Source organism: Hyposmocoma kahamanoa, unplaced genomic scaffold (assembly GCF_003589595.1).
Source record: "Hyposmocoma kahamanoa isolate Upper Pololo Valley unplaced genomic scaffold, ASM358959v1 63, whole genome shotgun sequence".
NCBI lineage: Eukaryota > Metazoa > Arthropoda > Insecta > Lepidoptera > Cosmopterigidae > Hyposmocoma > Hyposmocoma kahamanoa.
This window is the reverse complement of record NW_020653851.1, coordinates 20,250,977-20,272,965: the sequence shown is the minus strand read 5'-3', so window position 1 is coordinate 20,272,965 and position 21,989 is coordinate 20,250,977. Positions and strand designations below refer to the sequence as shown.

The 21,989-nt window shown below is 35.7% G+C and overlaps 3 protein-coding genes across 5 annotated transcripts in view; 2 read left to right on the top strand and 1 right to left on the bottom strand.

The window, feature by feature from the left end:
* Positions 1–6,637, top strand: part of LOC113230445 (protein disulfide-isomerase A6 homolog) — a 20,103-nt gene extending 13,466 nt beyond the window's left edge. The window contains exons 5-8 of the mRNA XM_026464381.1: positions 1,415–1,624; positions 3,798–3,952; positions 4,842–5,000; positions 6,103–6,637. Of these exons, the coding sequence (XP_026320166.1) occupies positions 1,415–1,624; positions 3,798–3,952; positions 4,842–5,000; positions 6,103–6,259 (681 nt within the window). The 3' untranslated portion in view covers positions 6,260–6,637. The remainder of the gene's footprint in view (positions 1–1,414; positions 1,625–3,797; positions 3,953–4,841; positions 5,001–6,102) is intronic.
* A 4,718-nt stretch (positions 6,638–11,355) lies between these two features.
* Positions 11,356–12,922, top strand: LOC113230209 (dolichyl-diphosphooligosaccharide--protein glycosyltransferase subunit 1). Its single transcript, XM_026464027.1, has one exon. It carries the CDS (start codon positions 11,372–11,374, stop codon positions 12,803–12,805), a length of 1,434 nt encoding a protein of 477 aa, XP_026319812.1. The 5' UTR covers positions 11,356–11,371; the 3' UTR covers positions 12,806–12,922.
* Positions 12,923–13,707: 785 nt separating this feature from the next.
* Positions 13,708–21,237, bottom strand: LOC113229947 (translation initiation factor eIF-2B subunit delta). Of its 3 annotated transcripts, none has more exons than XM_026463637.1 (9): positions 20,606–21,237; positions 20,150–20,422; positions 19,440–19,576; positions 19,187–19,286; positions 18,600–18,779; positions 17,763–17,890; positions 15,474–15,651; positions 15,059–15,239; positions 13,708–14,325 (listed from the first exon to the last, which is right to left on the bottom strand). In XM_026463637.1, exons 1-9 carry the CDS (start codon positions 21,071–21,073, stop codon positions 14,120–14,122), a joined length of 1,851 nt encoding a protein of 616 aa, XP_026319422.1. In that variant the 5' UTR covers positions 21,074–21,237; the 3' UTR covers positions 13,708–14,119. The 3 variants fall into 3 exon arrangements, with proteins under 3 accessions (XP_026319422.1, XP_026319424.1, XP_026319425.1); XM_026463639.1 differs by having other exon boundaries at positions 20,150–20,419; XM_026463640.1 differs by having other exon boundaries at positions 20,636–21,237.
* Positions 21,238–21,989: the final 752 nt, after the last annotated feature.

The window sequence follows — 21,989 nt, the reverse complement described above, 5'->3', positions numbered from 1 at the left end:
CTTTGGGAGTGCATTTTTTGCACAGTTGCGACCGACGCAGGGTTAAAAGTTAGTTTTTGCTACCGGCTGGTTTACTACATGGCAAACGGTTTAAACGGTAAAACACAAAATAGAAATTACGAAATACATTAATATTAAATATTTCAAATACCAATTATAAAATACATTTTTAGGCAGTATGTATTTCAATTACAAATATATCAAAAACTCTGACACTTTCAACTTTCAACTTTATTATTATTATATTGAAATATTGTAGTTATAGTGAGAAGAGGGAAAGTACGACGCGAAATTATAAAGCAACTACAAAGGCAAAATTCAGAGACTTTTGTTGAAAGCGTTTACAATTCTTTTACTGTTATTAAACATAATATTGGGGAGGAAACAAGGTCCAAATTTTCTTGTCGTATGTAATTGATTAGAGCTCCTTGTGAAAGAGCTTGTCTAGAATACCGTCCTTCTTTGTGTTAACTCACGCATTTGCATTTCGGTAACTTTCGAGTACGGGCACTTAAAGTTTTATTTTGTTGTCTCCTAAAAATATGTTAATTAAAAGCTGATTTTGCTTAACAATAAAACTGAAACTAAATAAGATATTAAAACACCGATTGGAGGGGGTTGTAGATGTTGTTTTGCTGATCTCAGATATGTTAATAACTCAATTTCCCTATAAATTACGATTACGTTAGTTATGATAAGGAGGGCAGAATAGTACTGCCACCTTTACCTATTTCTGCCGCCAAGCTACTATTCGGCACATTACTATGCGAGTACTGCATTCCGGTGAAATAACAGGCACATGTGACTTACCAATTGTATATCCCAAGGGTGACGGGCACAGTGCAAATGCCCCTCAGATCTTTGCGATTTTTGCTCACATTTGCACTCTCAACTCCTATGGGTATATATTGCTTACCACCAGACGCACGGCTTGTTCGTTTCATCACTTGATGTTATAAAAAAAATACAAAAATGTCAGATAAGGCAATTAAGAGTGAGAAGAGGGAAGATGGGACGCAAAATTAAAAGATATATTTGCGACTACAAAAGCAAATGTTTTTACATACTTTAATTATAATATTTCGACTCATCCGTAGAACAAAGATCTAGTAGTGTAAGACTACTTGTTCTCAGGACATAGTACATTTCGTTCGTTCTTCTTCGCTGTGGATGTAAGATCGACCGTTCGATTTTATATTTCCGAAACAAAAAAAGATTTATAAATTCTCAAAACACCTTTACATAGGCCTTAGTTTGAATAACGAAATTATTCTCGTAACGTACTTATTCTCTTTTCGCTACATAATCACATCGGACTCTGTTCTTCGGATAAGTCGATTTTGTCTTCTATAATCCAATTTTTGTTGACATGTGTAATCCACTTAAATCAAAATGTGTTTATCTACTCACATAGATGAAATTGGGCGCTCTGGACGCAACAGTGCACACGAGTATGGCATCTCGGTACCAAGTGCAGGGATACCCCACGATTAAGTTCTTCCCGGCTGGCAAGAAGAGCTCCGGCTCCGTCGAGGACTACAACGGCGGTCGCACTTCTACCGACATCGTCAACTGGGCTCTGGACAAGTTAACGGAGAACGTGCCGCCACCGGAGATTATCCAGGTCTGTGAATTTCAAATTAAATATTCTTCAATGCAAATTTTACGACCTCTGTCCAACGGTTTTGCACTAAACAAAGAGCAATCCCTAGAGTTTCTTGCTCATTCTTCTCAGGGGAATCTGCCTTACAAATGAGCAGTAGAGTTTAATCAACATGGCGATTTCAAGTGTAATTTGATTATCTATGAAATAAAGATTATTTTACTTTTGACTGTGGGCGCTGGACGAAAACGTCCCCAGTAGGACCAATTTGGGAAAAGAACTTTTCTAAATTGGTTCTAGTCTGGGTGTTCTGGGTAGCGCCCCGGAGTGAATTCCATTGCTCTGACACTCAGTACAGGAAATTTCTTAAGTTGTGCTCGGGTAATTAGTGTGGTAATCTCGGACACATTCTTATTACTTAATTTAAAACTTGCAATGACAATACAGAACACTCATTTAATTGTATTAGAATAAGGTAATGTTCTAGCTATCTATAAATGGTAGATTATTATATTATATATTTATGTATAAACTTTTATGTACTATTATTATTATTGTATTCGAACATAATAATAATGAAATACTAAATAATGCAGGAAATGAAACTATTTTTCGGTTTTAAATCGCGTACCTATATTTGTTTTTTCAAACAAACCAACACCTCCGGTTAGGCCCTTTACAGGTCTCATGGTCAAGGCCGACTGAGATGGTAATATCATTAACTGGTTATGACTAATAATAACGCAAACCACTCATAGTGTCGTTTAATAGTTCATCTCAATTTATATTACAACGCGAGAGGCGACCCCGCACTACACCGCCTAAAATCCAGACTCGGGTTAAAATACCTCGTATATTAGCGCCAATATAATAACGTAATAATAATATAATAACGCACACACTCAACATAGCCCCGCACTAGGAAAACCTTGTGTCGCGGGTGCCATGGACACACACATAGCAACCACAAATTCCACCCAAACTCACGCGACAAATAAATGTAGGCCATACAAATATTTATCCCGGCGCGGCAATCGAACTTAGGACCTCTGCGTGGCAGTCCGGTATGGTATCCCTTCGGCCACGGAGGCACTTTACAGTATATGTATGTCACTTGGAAAAGTTATCTTTCGTAAAAAAAGTCTTTACTTACATTTCATCGAGAATGAAGTGAAATATTAATGACACCTTCATAATGTGTGAAAGCTAAATCGTTATGTGTTCAAAACATCAAATTCATTATTATCAAACATAGAAATTGGTTTCATAACTCCGAACACCGTTTGTTTTTAAACTCGCGTAAAATTGAAATGGAGACTAGAATTGTATGCAAAACAAATTACGACCTAGTTGTAAATTTTTATCAAAACACATTTTACAGTTATGTTTGGTACATAAAGATTTATCACACTTGTTGCGTCGGTGACGGTCGAATTGCTTAAAGATATAAAAAGATGTCAAAAATGTATTGCAAAAATATTTCTGAAAAGAAAAGAAACTGTAGAAAGAGGAATTACTAATTTCCCTATTAATATCACCAAAATTCCAATTTCCAAAGTATAATAAAGTTTTTCAACACTACATGATTTTACGTCATTGAATCTTGTGAGGCGGAATACATAAAGGCAAGTGTACAGTAATATATATTCCAACTTAGTTAGGTAATCGATGCCCATAGATTGCTATTTTTTTCGCAATAACATTGTTAGTGAGTTGTAAACGGGCCTAAATGTAGACAGATCTCTAACACCACTACCGATGTACTCGGAAGTTATCTTCATATTTGCAACGTCTGAAGCTATAAGAGTCATTCGTTATCTACACGAGCTGCCGATTCATATTATTTGTCGCACAATAAATTTAAACTTTACATCTCTTAGTCCACGTCACGAAAGAATGACTTATAAAAAAAATCATGTTTATATAGATTTTAAGGCTTTCGTGGTTATTCACTAAATGATTATCACTAATTTCAGGCTTCTTACCACGGTATGACTTCTTTTTATTTTCCCCGATATTTCGGAACGGTTGCAACAACCAAAAAATTTGCAAGGTGAACAGAAGTCTGCAAAACGTCGTTATTCCCCCAATCACCATAAGTCAAGCGTGATGGACTATGGCCCCAATCCTCTCTTTAATTGAGATGGATGCCTGTTAACGAAATCACTAATCACAATTTGAATGGAACACACAGGTTGTAGATGAAGAAACGATGAAAGCGTGCGCAGAGAAGCCGCTTTGTGTGGTGTCCATCCTGCCGCACATCCTGGACTGCAACGCCGCATGCCGCAACGACTACCTCACAATGCTCACGAAACTTGGAGACAAGTACAAGAACAAGATGTGGGGGTATGTTCATAACACATTTTTTTTAATACGAAATCAACCGATTAGGTACTCACCACACTTAACGACACGGAATTATCGCATTAAGCCGGTAAGAAAAAAGCTTTTCGGACTACCGACGCGAAACGCACAATGCGAGTCATCCAAAGAACAGAGTCTGATGTGATTAAATAGCGAAAAGAGAATAAGTACGTTAAGAGAATAATTTCATTATTCAAACTAAGGCCTATGTAAAGGTGTTTTGAGACTTTATATATCTTATTTCGTTTCGGAAATATAAAATGGAACAACGGTCGACCTGACATCTAAAGCGAAGAAGACCGAAATGTACTATGTCCTGAGTACAAGTAGTCTTGCACATAGATCTTTGTTCTACGGATGAGTCGAATGTGTTTCTCGATCTAATTGCATGGATGCAATGCTTTTTCTGACTGACTCTGTTGATTTCGCGTTAACAAATGTAGTGACTCCTGTATACTGTACGGGATATCTTTCTTATCGAGCTGAATCAAATTTTTATTATTTTTAAAAAGGTGTTAGGTATTACCATAATATAATAAGACAAATAGGGTGACTCCATACAAACGTAAGTTTTTCATTCACATCGCATAATCTCGCGTTGCATAAACGGTTGTTACATTACTCGCCTTCAAGGGATCTTAACTCTAACAGCTAATAATGTATAATTACATTATTGTTATTAAAAGTAAGTTTACATTATTGTTATAAAAAAACGATGTTTTCGTCTAACCAACGCATAAAAGTGAAAAAAAAAATATTTTAAAATTAAAGGAAACATTATATTTTTGTGGTATATTCACTCTGTATTTTTTAAGATCTGTAGGGAAATTTCAAAAACAAAGGGCTTATAAATGTTCATCTTATTTTACAGTTGGATCTGGGCAGAGGCTGGAGCTCAAACGTCACTAGAAGAAGCTCTGGAGCTGGGCGGATTCGGCTACCCTGCCATGGCCGTAGTTAACGCCAAGAAACTCAAGTTCTCTACGCTGAGGGGTTCCTTCTCTGAAACTGGCATCAATGAGTTCCTTAGGTAAGAATTACGAGTTAATTATTATTTCGTTAATGGCGGCCACTAGGCTTGGGCCAATGTCAGTTTCGATGAATGTTGCGGTATCGGCTCACGGCAGCCGCCTTGTCGTTTGCACGACAGAATCGTTTGAAATCTCTTCCCATTGTCACGACAGTCTGTCGTCGTAACGTCAAAAGAGTCGTGAACGACAGTTAATCGTGTTTTACTATATGTGACCAAGATCATTTAAATATACAAGTCACGACACTAAACTGCACGACTATGTGCGAATGGGAACGTGCCCTAAACATTTATAGCTTACATTGGGTACGAGAAGTATGGTAGGTAAACTTGCGGAGTCTATTTAAATATAATGTCTATTGCTGTACCAGCTTCTGTAGATAACACAGCAAGGAAACCTGACCTGTGTCAAATTGTCTTACAAATCTGAATTCCACCAACTCACTGTCTTGTTGGCCACTACTCCACCAACAAAAGCCTTAAATAAGAAGCTTCCTTTCACTTAGCTAGCCTATACCTAGCTTAATATTGTTCGTTGTCTCGTATTTTATTACTTTTTAATGCAAATATACTGACAAACGATTGGGACTGTCATACATAAATAAGGCTCGATTACGATACAAAAAATTAATTACAGTTAATAGCGACATCTCTAACCAAGGCTGGTAGGTATAAAGATACCTTACTGAGGGTGTAATACTTTCATCGATTTCTCATAGATAGCGTTACGGCGAAAAAGTAGTTGAAAACCAAATACAAAGGTCCGACAACAAGCAGATAGTGAAATTGGTTGGCTGGTTCGTTCCGTGGCTTAGTTGGCATAGCGTCAGGCGCTGTTGTGTTGCTAGGAGACATCGGTTTCGAATCCGGCCGAATGGAAGGAATTTTTTCTAAGTGTTCGATCTTTGTATTAATAATTATAATATTATATATTTTTCCACTTTGAAACCAGTAGCATAAATTAAATCTCGCGTTTTCAAATTTTATTCTAAATAAAGTTTATTTTTCCTTTGTATAAAAAAAAGTTTACTTTTTCCTTTACTGATGGTATTGGTTTTAGCGTGTTATATCATTTGGTTCTCATTACTCATTAACTTCTCAGGGATCTATCATTCGGCCGAGGCCGGACGGCTCCAGTCAAAGGCGCACAAATGCCCAAGGTGTCTAAAACAGAGCCTTGGGACGGAAAAGACGGCGAATTGCCCCCCGAAGAGGACATTGACCTCTCGGACATTGACCTCGAAAAGGACGAGTTATAAGTGAGAATGGATTAATTCCAGAATTAGTGTGAACGAGGAGCGTGTAGAAATAAAGTTACCGAGGCGTTTTTTGTTTCTTAAGACGCACTCAGTGATTATAAGCCACTAGAGAGAATACATCAGAACTGTGATTGTTATTAACGCATTTTATTGTGTAAAATAACTTGCAAATCGACAGTAACATCCAATCAGAACTCATTATTGATACATACTTAAGTCACTGGGTCTCTGGTGACATTTTGGGCAACATAACATTACTTAATACGAATAATGACACCATGTACAACAAATATACATATTTACGTTCTCTCTGACTCGAAACTATATCTCTCAATTTTATTAGTGTAAGAAAATGAGTACAGTTTTGGAATTGAAATTTTGAGTAATAGTAGATATATTGTATATCTATATATAAAAATACCTCACTTTAAAAGACCTAAGTTTAAAAATTATAACATATCTTAAAATCGTCTATAATTTTTGTTTATACGAATGGATGTTTCAATATTGTTTACATTTACCAGCCACTAAGTAACCAAAAAAAATAATCAATATTTCCTCTCACTTGCCAGGAAATTGTGTCTGATATGTATTTTTGTATTTATTATTCTAGTGGAGTGATGTCTTTGAAAAATCACAATAAAATTTTACATGCATCATTATAAGCTTAATGCAATCTTTTGACTGAATAATTTGTAATAAATTTGTTTTACATCTTCATATTCCATTGCTAAAAATGTAGTTTTTCAAGCAAATGTAATAAATAATTTATTTTATTATAAAAATGTATAAGTAGTTCAATATGTCTATGGGCTGCATCTTCCAGTTAGTGTTTGATGTTCTTAGCTCTTTATAGAAGTCAGTCATTGGATGTAATTTTTACGAATTGTATTGTAAAAGTAATCCATAATAAATTTTTATAAGGCAACTTTTTGTTTTAGTAGCTATTGATCCCACCCACATTTCTTTCACATGTAATGTAGCAACAAACATAAAATTTAGTGTGTTTGGCTGAACACAAAACAATGGGCAACTTATTCTTAATTTAATGAGCTCTGTCAAGGCTATTCAAACATGTAACCATTCAAAATAAGGTTACCAGAAAGACAAAGTACTTGACTTCAAGGTTTTCCTACAAAAAACTAAATAAAAAACCACATACCAGTAAATACAATAGTATATTTTTGAGCATTTAATTCATATACACATGTAACCTAAACATAATCTTATAAATCTACAGTCTTTTAATTTCTGCTTTTGCGGTACAGCTGCTAATCTCAAATTAATACTGATTAAAAAATGATCCTCTACCTCATAGATAATTACACAATTTTACACTAAAATGTTTTTTTATGTTAACTTATCTTAAATTATTTTGACATCATTAACAAAACTTTGGACATTTTCAACCTTAGGTCCTGTATTTAAGAATTTTGATATAATAGTTGTAATACCCATATTTAAGATACCTTTATCAAGAAACAAACTGGTTGTATTAATTACATTTTTGTGTACTCATATCTATGTAATTAAGATAACTTTATGTCATTCAACTTAACATTTGATATGTATAAAGACAATAAGGCTCTAATTTCATACATATTTTGTGTGTTTGTTTGTCTGCAATTATCCTCCCAAAATTGGCCTGGTACTGATAATAAATGTATACCATACTTGGGCTTAATTATCCAATGCAATTTCACCTTATTGTTCTTATCACTGTGGCCTAATGTGTAGTTGTTCAATGTTGTTTTGTTATCTCATACTTAAAAGTCTCACATGACAAGAAAATATGTTAGTAACTTATACATATATGAATACTAAAACAGTAAACAATACCTCCAATTAACACTATGCCAATTTAATTCTCTGTTTTTAATGTAAAGTCTTATTTATTTACAAATATTATGTTCTCTGAATTTTGTTCTTTTGTTTCTTTATTTTTAGTCACGAGATTCGGGGAGCATAATATTAGTAAATAAAGTTGTTTACATTAAAAAGAAAATTAAGTTGGCATAGTGTTTATTGGAGGTATAGATTTACAGTATGAGAGGAAAATGTCAAAAGGTTTATGTAGTTGTTCTGACCTACTTGTTAAGAATAAAGTATGGCACCTGTTTGTTTGAGGTAGATAAAGTGTGTTCCATATAAACATGTGAAGACAAAATTATTACTGTAAAATTCTAAAGTTAGGTACCCTTAGTGCTTATTGAACACATGATTTTGGGCAAGCTTATTATACCTAAACACATTAGGTACCCACTTTTTTTATTTTACACATATTTGGGTACCTAAATACATTGGCATGTCAATCCTAATATTTTTTAATTTGTTTAACAATAATGAACCTAATTATATTCAGAATTGGTCCCGAACAGTCTTATCTTATTTTATATTTTTTAAATTCCTTAATGTAATAAATCACATGGTATTTTAAATTTGTGCCTGAAATCTGCAATCACACAACCCTAAAAATTCATTGGTCATCTTATTCATATGTATAGGTACATAACAATATTACCTTCAAGCCACACTAGGTAGTCCGATCATGTCATATTTCCGTGTTTTTTTACACATAATCGGATAACAGATAGAGAAATAGTAAAATCCCATACCTGCTAGAATTAAAGTAACAATTATTGTAACTAAACCCCATGCAGAGACGCCTAAACCTCTTCTTGTAGCATTCTGCGCCGGAAGCCCAGACGACGTACCGGCGAGAGTTTTCACTTGCCCGGGGGCACTATATCCCTTAACTTGTTTGCTATTTCCATACGATCTCCCGAAACCACCCAACGCGTCACAAGGCGAAAACAGTAGATTTATGACTGAAACAACCATTCATCATTTGGCATTGTACTCCTAGTACTAGAATATTTATGCCGAGGTCATTATTCACTTACCAAGTAGAGCAAGAGTTCCGCGAATAATTTTACTCATCATATTTTTCATTTCAATCTCCTGTGCTGACAATAGTCGATTGACAGAACGGAAACTTGTAGAATTATTGTGTAATGCACTTTGCTGCCAGTACGACAAGACAAACAAACGAGAAAAGAACATCGAAGTATTAATGTAATTTAAACTAGGCTAATCTCTCGTCGACAAACACACGAAAAGTTTCATATGACAGGGGCAGAGTTAAAGAATCGTTTGTATCGTTTATTTTTGCCCTTATCTTCGCTGTCACATCAAAGGCAGAATTTTTATTTTCTGTGTCCGTGTATGAATACATATTCGAAAGAAAAGTTAAGGTTAGTATCTATGATAATCATTTTAAAAGAATTCTTTGGCTTATTGGTCTTGTAACCTGACCATAAATTTTATTTAAAAAAAAATTCATCGTCTTTTTCTCTTTTTAGTGCAATACACGTGCGATTTTTCCATCCGATAGTCTGATCCAAGTACCGAAAGGCGCTCGTACCATATAATTGTATGAACACTTAATACACGTCCGATCCGATTATCGGATCGGACGTGAAATCACGTTCGAGTCGGAAATAGCATCTGAATTTATTACTGGTCCGATTGTCTGAAGGCGCGCGCGCGCTCTCTATACTTTTGCGGGGAGACGAAATACACGTCCGATTCTTCTCTCCGATTTGCAGCGTTGCCAATGCAAATTATTCAAAATGCTCAAAAATTAAGGTTATAAATTTGGGGAGAGCAAAGATCATATTATTTCCCACATGTAATTTATATATGTATTTATTATATTATTATTGTTACGCTTAAAACATATCAAATAATTATGAAAGTCAAAATATGCCCATCTATACATATACGTTATGCTATAATTAGAAATAAACTCAATAAGCTTGACGAGTAGCAAGTTGTGGTATTAAGGTTTATCCACACATACCCGGGACGTGGACGAGCCGTGCTCCATCAGGGGCTCAAAAAAATATCGTTGCGAATATTTTGTATGAACTCGTTTACACATGTCCATGTCCGGGCCGGCGCCGGGATGGGCCCGCAGTTCATACAAACTAGCATGCTCCGTCCACGGCTCGGGAACGGCCCTGATGTGGATAATCCTTTAAAATACCCACTGCTCGGCTTTGTTCGGCAACAGCTGTATTCTTTTTTCACACCGGAGACCGGTCATAACGCGAGGAGGGATCACGCGCTCAACACGCATCGACTGATCATTATCACCCTATTTAAGAGCCAGGCTTTTGTCGGTGACTGAAAATAGTAGTAATTTTACAATACAAGTTAAAGTGATTCTAATCCTACTGGATAATTTTATGCATATATGCGATTTGCTAATAATTCTATATAAACGTTGCTATATAAGCAGCGCATGTGCGATGTTGAAATGAATATCAATATCGTTCATAAACAAACAAATAAATAGTGAAAATATTCTAATAAAAATGTAATATCTTGTACCTATCCTACAATGATTATTTTCAAAATCGTCAAACTAAATAGTTGAATTTTAAGATGAGAAGATTTCATTGTAAGATGCCAGTAGCACCGTAAATGCAAAATTCAATTTTTTGATTAATATATCTACATAATGCTATTTAATTAATTTTGCTACAATAACAGTAACAGTTGAAAAGATAAATGGATTCATCGTGCTAGGTTGTATTCCCTTTTTAAATTAAAATTTTATCATTGATCATCAATGTAACAAAAATATGATAAAATTCTAGAATGCGATTTTTTTGAAATTTTCCATACATAGCGTAATCCAAACAAAATCCCCAAACGAGTTATTGAGTTGAAATTCCCTGCATTTTGGGGAATTCCCCATAAATTGGCAACAATGTAGTAAATTCAGAAAAAGTCTGACGAAAGAATCGGACGTGTATTGAGTGAATCCATCCGATAGTCGGATCCGACCGTCAGACACAAAAACGGACGTGTATTCCCGCACTTTTTAGTATGTAATTGAGTAAGCATTCAAAATCATACTCAAGTTCTTGCTATTAGGGTCGTATTTCCAGTGCTTGAAATCATACTCAAGTCTGCTCAAGTCCTGACTTGAGCATTGAGTAGAGTTCTGGAATACGAATGTATTGAAACTAGACATGGAAACAAGCATTGCCAACATAATAACACTAGTTTGATGTCGTGTACTTCCGCTGTCTGCGTTGTCAAATGTCAAAAAGGAAAATGGTACCGGCGATGGCGAACTTACGATTCTGTTTTGTATTCCTGTTCTGTGTTGTAATATGCACTCAAAATGCAAATGCTGAGACAACGACAATAACCAATGATATAAAACTGAAAAATGTTGACCGAACAATAGACATATCGACACAACTCGTGAAAATCACTTCGAAGGTAACCTTGGAGAACATTGGAAAATCGCCGGTAAAAAGTTTTCTGGTTGCAGTAGAGCCATCTGTTAAGGGTAATTTGGCATTCATTGGTGCTAAGGACAGCAGTACCAGAGATCTTCGGGTTGTGGACGCCATTGTAAAAGAACATGACAAAGTTAAGTTTTGGCGTGTCGAATTCAAAGATCCAGTGGTCGCCGGTTCTACAACTGTGGTAACAGTGGAAGAGGTTTTAACCAAAGCATTATCGCCGTTCCCGACAGCGATCACGCAGCAGGAAGATCAACTAGTAAAATACTACGGTAACTTGTATTTCTACACCCCATACAAAGTGATGTCACAGAAAACCACTGTTCTAGTGAACACGAAGAATGTAGAATCCTTCACTAAAGTAAAACCTTTTAGTCAGCAAGATGGGATTATTCAATATGGCCCATTTAATGAGATAATGAATCCGTTTAGTGAGAAGGAACTGAATGTTCACTATAAAAATAATTCTCCTTTCTTGACTGTCACTCGTATCGAAAGACTTATTGAGGTGTCGCACTGGGGCAATGTTGCTGTTGAAGAAAAAATTGAGGTGGAACACACCGGTGCTAAGTTAAAAGGGCCTTTCTCCCGGTATGACTACCAACAGGACCATCATAGTGGACCTGCAAGTGTACGCTCCTACAAGACACTACTTCCTGCCTCTGCATCAGATGTTTACTACAGAGATACAAATGGCAACATCTCTACTTCTAACATGAAGGTTAAAAAAGACTCTGTTGAACTGGATCTTAGGCCAAGGTACCCACTTTTTGGCGGTTGGAGAACTCACTATACTTTAGGATACAATGTACCAAGTTATGAGTACTTATATCAGTCTGGTAATGAATACCTGCTTAAGATGAGGTTGATTGACCACATCTTCGATGATATGCAAGTTGATGAGTTGGTTATTAAAATAATTTTGCCTGAGGGGTCAACGAATATCAAAGTAAATGTTCCCTATCCAGTGACCAGACTTCCGGACAGCTTACATTACACATATCTAGATACTAAGGGTCGTCCTGTAATTTCATTTACGAAGAAGAATCTTGTAGAGAATCATATTCAAGATTTCCAGCTTCGTTATACATTCCCTCGTTTGCTTATGTTGCAGGAACCACTTCTTGTTGTTGGCTTCTTGTATGCCTTATTCCTATGTGTAATAATTTATGTTAGATTAGATTTTTCTATACATAAGTCTGAGCATCACCACAAAGAGTAAATTAACACTATTAATTTAAAATTAAATTTCTATTATTGTTTGTAACAGGTCTAGTTACTCTGCATTTCAGTTTGGCGCAAATGATTGTGTGAGGAAATAAATGTTTTTTTTAATAACATTTTTGGTTTTACAAACCATTGTCTACTTTTTTCTTCTTTGTCCTACAATTAGCCTTATTCGCTATAAACAGATGGGTTGTATTATCATAAGGGAAAGGGTGGAGCCTAGTAGAGCCTCAGCCTAGCCCTTTGTAGTCAGGTATTTTGCTGTCTGTTGTGGTCAAACATGTCACACTTTTTTATCCATTATCTATCTAATTCAGCCCCCGTAGCATGGCTACGCATGATAGTCGCGACGCGCGATAAAATTTAAATAAGCGCGCGCTATTTCAGTTTTTCTTATAACATCAAGTGACGGGACGAGCAAGTCGTGCGCCTGATGGTAAGCAACACGCCTGTCCATAACAGTTACAGTGCCACTCAGAGCTTTAAATTGCAAAGTTCTGAGGGGCACTACCACTGCGTCCGTTACCCTGAGATATAAGTTGACATGTTCATGTGCCTGTAATTTCACTAGCACCCTTACCCTTCAAAACCGGAACACAGTAATGCTGACATTACTGCTTGACTGCAGAAGAAGGTAAGGTGGCAGTAGTACCCTGGAGGAACTCTTTCACAAGGCGTTCTACTGAATTAGATCTGATTGAGACTGCCAATAGCGCGCGCTTATTCCAATTTTATCGCGCGTGTCACGACTATCATGCGTAGCCATGCTATGGGGGTATATATATGATCACAAGTTTCACATTACTCAATAAAAAACGATTATCATTTATCAATTTATAAAAGGCAAATGTTATGTTATACATAGTTCAGTAAATATGTACATATATATATAAATGGCGGTATATATGTATACAATAATGGAGCTATGGTAGTATAGTAAATTTGAGCTTTTAACAGTAAAATAAAAGAAAAACTATTTACAGATAAAATTTACATTATGAACCAAGACAAAACAAAGCTCTTGCTTATAAACATCTCTATACATCGCATTCTTCGGTACAAATCAACAGAAACAATCACTTTGTTTAGAGTACTTGAACAAGAGTGAAGTGTTTGTTTAACATTATGTTTATTTATTGTATGACACAACCAGTCATTTGCAAAAACCATTGTTATGGCAAATCGTTCTACGGTATGACTAAATTAATTGAAATATTAGATTGATTCTCAATAAAAATAGTTCTATTTCATATTGAACTTTTTTGCTTGTTTTATACAATTCCTATAATATGTTGTTTATAGTTTGTCATCACATGCCATACTCTGTAAGTTTAGTTCTAAGAAGTACAGGCGCACTAGTGCAAGGCAGCATGGCTTTCTCTGTGACTACAGCAGTGATGAGATTTGGGGGTGTGACATCATAAGTTAGGTTTAGTGGTGTGAGATTAGGGTTTGTTCGCCAGTCCTTTAGAGGAGAATTTTCATCAGTTTTATCGATTAGTTCGTCTGGATCGCCTGTTGATAAAAATTTAGATTAGTGTTGGTTTCATATGCTGAAAATTTAATACAATTGAAGCAATGGGTGTAACAAGGGCGTATTACGTAAAATGAGATTCGACAAAATTGAAAATAAAGTTTTAATATCTTATATCTTTTTAATATTTATAATATGACTCTTATATACTTTATTATTATGAATGAAACTTACGTCACATATAAAAACAATTACCTATCCGTGATACTACTAGGCCTGTCGGTAGTTACACGGGTGATTATTATTGCCCGTGGAACTACTAGTAGTTCTGCTGGTAGTTCCACAGGCAACAGAGGATAATTTAGGGGATAGATCGAAATGAGTTTTTATCACAAAATACTAGATGGCGCTTTACATGTTTTGATGCAATAACATCATGACGGGCTTTGAGTGTCGAAAGCTCTCGTGCTCCCAATGCTTCAATTATATTATCAATAAATAATATTGTTTAATTTGGACTATTAAGTGACATTTCTATTACAGGTTAAGTTGTGGAATGTTTTAAAAGATCCAAAAATTATACCTTAAAATGATAAATGTTTGATCGATCACTAAATTACAACCTTGATGCTATGTGATTCGACTTGGTGAACATAACGGGGAGCGTAAGATACTCAGTTTAGGAACGTGGGGATCTATTTGTTCACAATTTTCAAACCACAATGAAATATGAATAGTTTTATTTAAAAGTTCACTGTCCGGCCAGCACATTACCCAGTTCGTTGTAGACGAAAGCATCAGTCTGTACTTGATCGCTGAACTTGTGTGCCTCACATGCGACGAGAACAGGCACGTTGTGCGCGCGCGCCACCAGCGCCGTCTGCGCCGTGCCCGCGCTACCGACGACGCCGCCGTGCGCCAGCAAGGACCCCGCGCCCAGCAGGACCAGCTTTATCTACGGAACATCATATGATTATAATACACATATTTAAAATATGCTATATATTCGCTCTTGGTCAGTTGTGGTCAAGACAAGGTCGACGATGGAGCAAACTTACCTAGGAGATCCTATTTATCCTGTCCATGAAGATGTCTGCATATTAAAAAGGACGAATAGTATCATCTCTGCTTGGACCTAATATTTGGTATATCAACCACTTATATAGAATTAAACACTGGATATACTCACAGTCTTCATAACGTAGCTGATAGCTGTGATGTCAACGTAGGTGCAGGGCAGTCCGCAGGCGGAAAGCCGTCGTAGCATCTCTCTGGCGGCTCCGTTGACGCGGTTGCCGGCGATCACCGCGCGAAACTTTATGCCAGCGGTCCACGCCTCGCGTAGTATGCGTTCGATTAGGGACGAGCTGAACAAACATCGTATAGCAATACAGTGCAGGCGTGATTCCAAACTCAAACGAGACTTTTCGTATTTGATACATTTGACAAACAATCACCATGTCGCACTGTTAATACAATAGTGTATTAACTCAAAAAGTGTATTTTCTTAGAATCGACGAAAAACGATTCAAAGTCTAAGATTATTTATTCCATAGGTAAAATAAATTTACACTTGAAAACGTCACATTTAAGCTACTGCTCGTTCACTACGCTAACCTCCCTGAGAAGAACAATCAAGAAACTCTAGGGATTGGGAATTACTCGCTTCCCGTGAAAGATCTGTGTAATTTTACGTATAAGTTAATTCCTACTTGTCAAATATACATATTTAAAAATAAAAGAGAAAAAATAGTTTCATATTTTTTAATAAGGACAATTTTGGCCAGAACCAGCTCACATAAAGCGTGTCTCATTTTGAACTAAGTAGTTAAGTAGGTATATATATTTTTGCTGTTTTTTACTATATTCTAACGACGATTTCATTGACGTGTAGAGAATCAAATTTTACGTTCAGCAATGGTATAATCTTGAATATCACATATTTTGAGTTACAACACTATTGTAATAGAAGTGCGATGTGTAGATAGCGTGAGTGACAAAGTATTTTCCATGTTTGCCTATTCGACAAATACAGCAAATACCTCGAGTAACCGCGCGCTAGTCGGTTTCTCGACGAACATTAAATGGAGCCAAATACGCAAGTACACCGTATATATTTGGCCCCATGTGTAGTCACCGTCGGTCATATTTGTCAGTGTTTGCATGTTTGTCTGTTTCTAAATACACCAAACACCCAATAGTGTAGCCATGTTAAGTGCCGCCATAAGACTTAGAAATTAACTTCGTTATTATCGAGTTCTTAGGTTTTCGCGATTGTTATACATAGGAAATGAAACTATTTTCCGGATTTAAATCGCGTATATTTGTTTTTTCAAACAAACCGACGTTTCGGGCCCTTTACAGGACCCATGGTCATGGTTGACTGGTTGTAACTTCGTTATTATTAATATAATTACTATGGTTTTCATAAGATAAACATCAATAATATTACAGTTATTTAAATATAACATTTGAGTAGTGCTCTCTAGTTGGAGACCTACTCCCGTTGTCCGTCCGATATCAACCCTAATAAATAAAATATTCACTGTCAAATAAGTAATACTCGACCAAATTAAAAAGCAATGTAAAGTATGAAGCTTCGTTCGAATCATGCGTGTTTTAATTTAGTTGAGTATTACTTACTTTAACAAGACCGCCAGTTAAAACCTCACCTAAGGCCGCGTTCCCACTATATCGTCACGTTTTTTTATCGTCTGACGACTGTCGTTCTAGCTGTTTCCACTGTGACGACAGTTTGTCGTTGTAACGATAAAAAATCGTGAACGACAGTTAATCGTGTCGTGCTATGTGTGAACAACTTCATTTAAATATACAAGCCACGACACTGTAAACTGTCATCACGACATAGTGGGAACGCGCCCTAACCCTTTGTACCGAGGATAAATAGAAACTAAACAAAGACAAAATTTAGAAATTTAGACCACTGCCCAGGTTAAGACTAATATCTAAATGAAATTTGAAAAAGATTAACTTTGTATTCCTAATTATAACATACTAGTGGAGTAATTTCACAAAAAACAATTGAACATCAAGGTGGTAAAACATCCTGACATTCAATAAAACACTTAATTACAGTGAAAAGCGACATCTCTAGCCAGGGCTGGTAGCTGTAAAGGTGCCTAACTGGGTGACAAAATACTTTCATAGATTTCTTATAGACTGCGCTACGGCTAAAAAGTCGTTAAAACCCAGATACATAGATCCGACAACAAGCACATGGAAAAATTCGTGAGGTCCACTAGTTCGTTCCGTGGCATAGTTGGCATGGTGTCTGCCACGGTTTGCAAGAAGACGTCGATTCGAATCCGGCCGGATAGAAGGAATTTTTTGTAAGTGTTCAATCTTTGTATTAGTAATTATAATAATAAACTAGTGGAGTAATTTTACAAAAAATAATTGAATATCAATAGTACCAGAATTAATTCTATGTAAATAATATTCTGCTTTAAAAACTCACCACCCATAAGTGAGAATATTATCGCCATTGGTTATCTTCTGCTGCACCGTCGTGCTTATGGCCTGGCCCGCTTTGTCTATCTGGTCCTCTATGTATTTATCTATCTCCTCTTGGAGAATTTTCTTTGCCTGTTGGAATATAAATATTTTAAAGAGGCATAAAAGGTGAAGGCTCAAGTGACTACCACGGGCCGAAATTAAAAAAATATATATTAAAATTAGCGTACGTCGTCCCATGGTCAGTGATAAATTCTCGCGAAAAATTAGTATAATTACTGCATAAAATAATTTTTTCATAAAAACATCCAACCTCAAAAATTTCTCCTCTAATTCCTCCTTCTCCTCCTTAGAGGTGGAATATTTTCTTCGAATCTAAATTGGACCACTATCAGGGTACGCCCTTTCCAACACAAAAAAAAGAGTTATCGAAATTCTCACTTACTAACTTAAAACTACCCAGTCACTTGTTGTTTTAGTCTTAAGTATTAGATTTTAAGTAGGAGCACGGAGCAAACAGCAACAAATAGGGAGAAATGGAAATCTCTGGAAGAGGCCTATGTCTTAGGACAAGCTGAAGGTACGAATCAACACATTTGAGTAATAATAAATAAGTAATATATAATAAGTACTCATGTCATACAATGTTTCTGTGTTAAATAATTTAGTATGTAAGTTATCAGCAATAAAGGCTATAAATAAATAAAGTAGTTTCAAGTGATTCAATTTAAAAATAAACGTTTTTTCTTTCTTTCTTTCAAATGTCCAAGTAATCGAGTAACATACACAAAAAAATATAAAATAAGGTAATAAAGTGCAACTACAAATATAAAAAACTCACATCAAACTCATCAATATTATTCGGCAGTTGATTGAGATGGTGTCTGAAATACTTGACGGCGTTCGTCTGCGAGGCAGACGGCTGTCGCATTGACCACAGAAAGTTCAAGCTTGCGGCCAGGTGTGACTCTAGGCCGCGTGCGAATTCTGTCTTAGCTGGTAATGTGTAGTCTCTTAACATCTAAAAATTAACATAATTTATTTCCAAAACTTAATCTATTGTTATACAGGTTATCCACCCAATGATACAGACCAGCAAAATGAGTAAATGTTACATAAGATATAAAGCGCTATCTTTGGGAACTCACTCAGAGAACAATGGAACAGATCAATCCTATTTGTTATGTCATTCACGGTGTGCGCAATATAATAAATTGTTGATTTTAATAAAATTTAAACAATATGCTATTTACGTATTTTTTTATTGAATATAAGCAACTCTAAGCTTTCTTTTGAATTCATTTGTCTAGCAGACGTTATTAATACTTGTTCACAATTTGGATGCGAATATACGAGTCATGGACTTTCATTACCTATTTGATTAAGCTAAAAACCACAAAACAAATAATATTGTCGTTAATAAATTACCTTTTTGATAGCATCAAGCAGAGCAATACATCTGGCATTAGACCCTGACACAACTCGTGTTGCTAATTGTACACCTAGCTTCACAATTGCAGGATGTAGGCTAAAAGACACAAGAAAATATATAATCTAAATTCTGCACACAAAAATAATAGATTATGTAACAATATGAAGTATCTTGAAAGAAACCTAGAGCTCAAAATATTACAATATTGAAAATCAATATTAATTTATGTTAATAAAAGTCGAAACTTACCTTGAATTTAAAGCAATTTTCTTTAAAGATTCCTTCTGGTCATGTTCTGGATGCAAATGTTGAAACCAATTTACTCTGTTGGCACTTGTGGATTTTGGCTTACCCTTGTCTACTGACTTTGGTTTAGGGGATTTTTCCTGAAAACACAATGTCTATAATTTCAACTCTCTTTTCTCAAACTCGTTTCTTAAAGCACAAAGTAACTGAAATGCAAAATTGCATTCTATGTACAAATTCTGCAGGCTGATGTCACATCACATTTCCTTTATATTCACACACTGACTTTTACCTACTCTTAAAGTAATGCATCCAAACTAACACTCTTGGTAAGAAATTTAAAATAAATAGAAAGTTTCTTTATAAGATACCTGTTTGAGAAAGTAAGCCATCAATATGTCATATTTGGAGGTGTAATTCTAAAATATGATGAAATATGAACAAACTATTGCATAACATTTATATGTATGTTTTTTATTGTGACATTTCATTAGCTTGTGTTGTTTGTTAGATTTGTTTTACAGGACAACCATTTTGAGAAATAACTTTTCTAAGCTGGTCCTAGTCTGTATGTTCTAGGTATTCCTGAGTGTGTTCTGTTCATCTGGTACATGTAGTAGAGGGAATTTCCTAGTTTGAGGGTAGGTAATTATCATATTTGCCAAGTGTCTACCAGAACACAAGAATTTATTTAAAATTTTTATAACACTTACCTTAATCACATCATCACCAACAGGTTTATCTGTCTTAACCATAGCTGCCTCGAGTTTCGGCTTTGCAGCCGGCTTTTGGTTGGTTGCTGCAGCTTTAGCAGCCCTCTGTGCCTCTTGCTTTGCGCGCCTTTCTGCTCTTAACTCCGCCTTACTTTTACCTTCTTCTGTTTTCTTTTCGCCCAATTCTTGGTTGTCGTTTACTCCTTCTATATTTGTTTTAGTAGAATCTTCATTTCCTTTGTTTGATTCTTTAGGCTTACCTTTATTAGACTGCTAAAAGAAATGATATTAACATTATTAACAATATTACATATTGGAAACAAAGACAACACAAGCTAGTCAACACATTGAAATAAACACATGGTCACAAAAGCATTACACTATTGCTTTAACTTTCACAGGGCTTGTCTTTCAAACCCCTTGACCAAGCAAAAAGCCCAAATTAATAAGAAGTACCTTATTAGCTTCAAAATTAAGAGCACTAACTTTGGCAGTAAGGTCTTGCATATCCTTGGCAACATTTTTGATGTCCTTTAAAGTTTCTGCAACATCTCTGACTGTCATGTCTCGGTTTGCAGTGACATTGTCGCCTGTTTTCTTAGACTGTTTAGCAGTTTTCTTAGCTGCTCTTTCAGCTTTAATTTGATCTCTGGATTTCTGGCTGTCTCTAACTCCCTCTACATCTACAGCTGCTCGGTCCACAACATCTTGAGATTTAGGTGATTCTTGTTTAACTTCTTTACTTTCTGTTTTTTTAGGTGTCACTACGTTGGAGTCCTTTAGTGGTGGTACTTCTAGTTCTTTTTTTAGTTTTTCTGCTCCTTCTTTCTGTGAACCATTTCCTTTGTGTTTAGCTTTCTGCTTCGCCAATTTTTTAGCTTCTCTTGCAGCTAAAACATCATCTCTAGTCTCTTTCGTAGACATGTTTATTTCTTGTAAGTAAGTTTTATATCTGTTTCAACTTTCTGCTTTCCTAAACTTGTAATACAAACTTGCTTTTTTAGTTTCTTAGCAGTATTTTTCAACAATGTAGTATTATTTAACAAATTACTGTTTAGAACAGCATTTATCGGATCAGCAGTGGCTCTGGCTGCTTGCAATCTTTTTCTTCTCGTTCTCCGTTTTTGAGCTGATGTTAGATGTAATAAATTTACATCATTCTCTGCTTCACCCTGCAATAAAGTAGGCTATTATTATCATTAGGATGGCTTCATTAGGGGCCTATGCAGCCGCTCATCACTGCAACCATCAACTGATCTATTGTGATCACCACTAATGACAGTTTGGAACCAATGCCAACAGCATTAAAGAACTGAAGGACTTTCCTGGCTCTGACAGTATTTATGTCCTCTGGTTGTGGTCCATGCCGTCCCAGTATGGAACTTTGTACACCCATCAGGGGGCAGCACTGGGTGAGGGGATGCACAGGAGATTCATTCGCCTCATGGTAGAAGCAGGCTAATTCAATAAAATGGTAGAATGAAGTAGCCTAATATAGATAATAAACTTAAATTAAAAAAATTTAAATTGACTTCACAATTTTAGAGTATTGTCTATGGATTATTGAAATTGATAACACAGTCAACTCTAGAAAGATAGAATGTCAGAATTGTGTTTAACCACAAACGTGGCATACAAAAAGGTCAACTCAATCGAAGTGCAAGTAAATAGGGACACATAACCTCCAAACAAAAACAATTGACACATCACAGAAACCTGTGAAATATTTCCAATACATTCGACAACACCATAGCTGCTATTCCTTAGTAAGCTATAAAACAGGTCATACAGAAAGTAATTCAGTCACAATATCAAAGTTATGCTAAAACCATCTGATTAC

Coding starts and splice junctions, on each gene's coding strand:
- LOC113230209 (XM_026464027.1), top strand. CDS start 11,372: ATGTCAAAAAGGAAAATGGTACCGGCGATGGCGAACTTACGATTCTGT.
- LOC113229947 (XM_026463637.1), bottom strand. CDS start 21,073: ATGTCTACGAAAGAGACTAGAGATGATGTTTTAGCTGCAAGAGAAGCT. Junction 19,287..19,439: donor AAAATTGCTTTAAATTCAAG/GTAAGTTTCGAC, acceptor TGTGTCTTTTAG/CCTACATCCTGCAATTGTGA. Junction 15,652..17,762: donor AATATTCTCACTTATGGGTG/GTGAGTTTTTAA, acceptor ATGTTTGTTCAG/CTCGTCCCTAATCGAACGCA.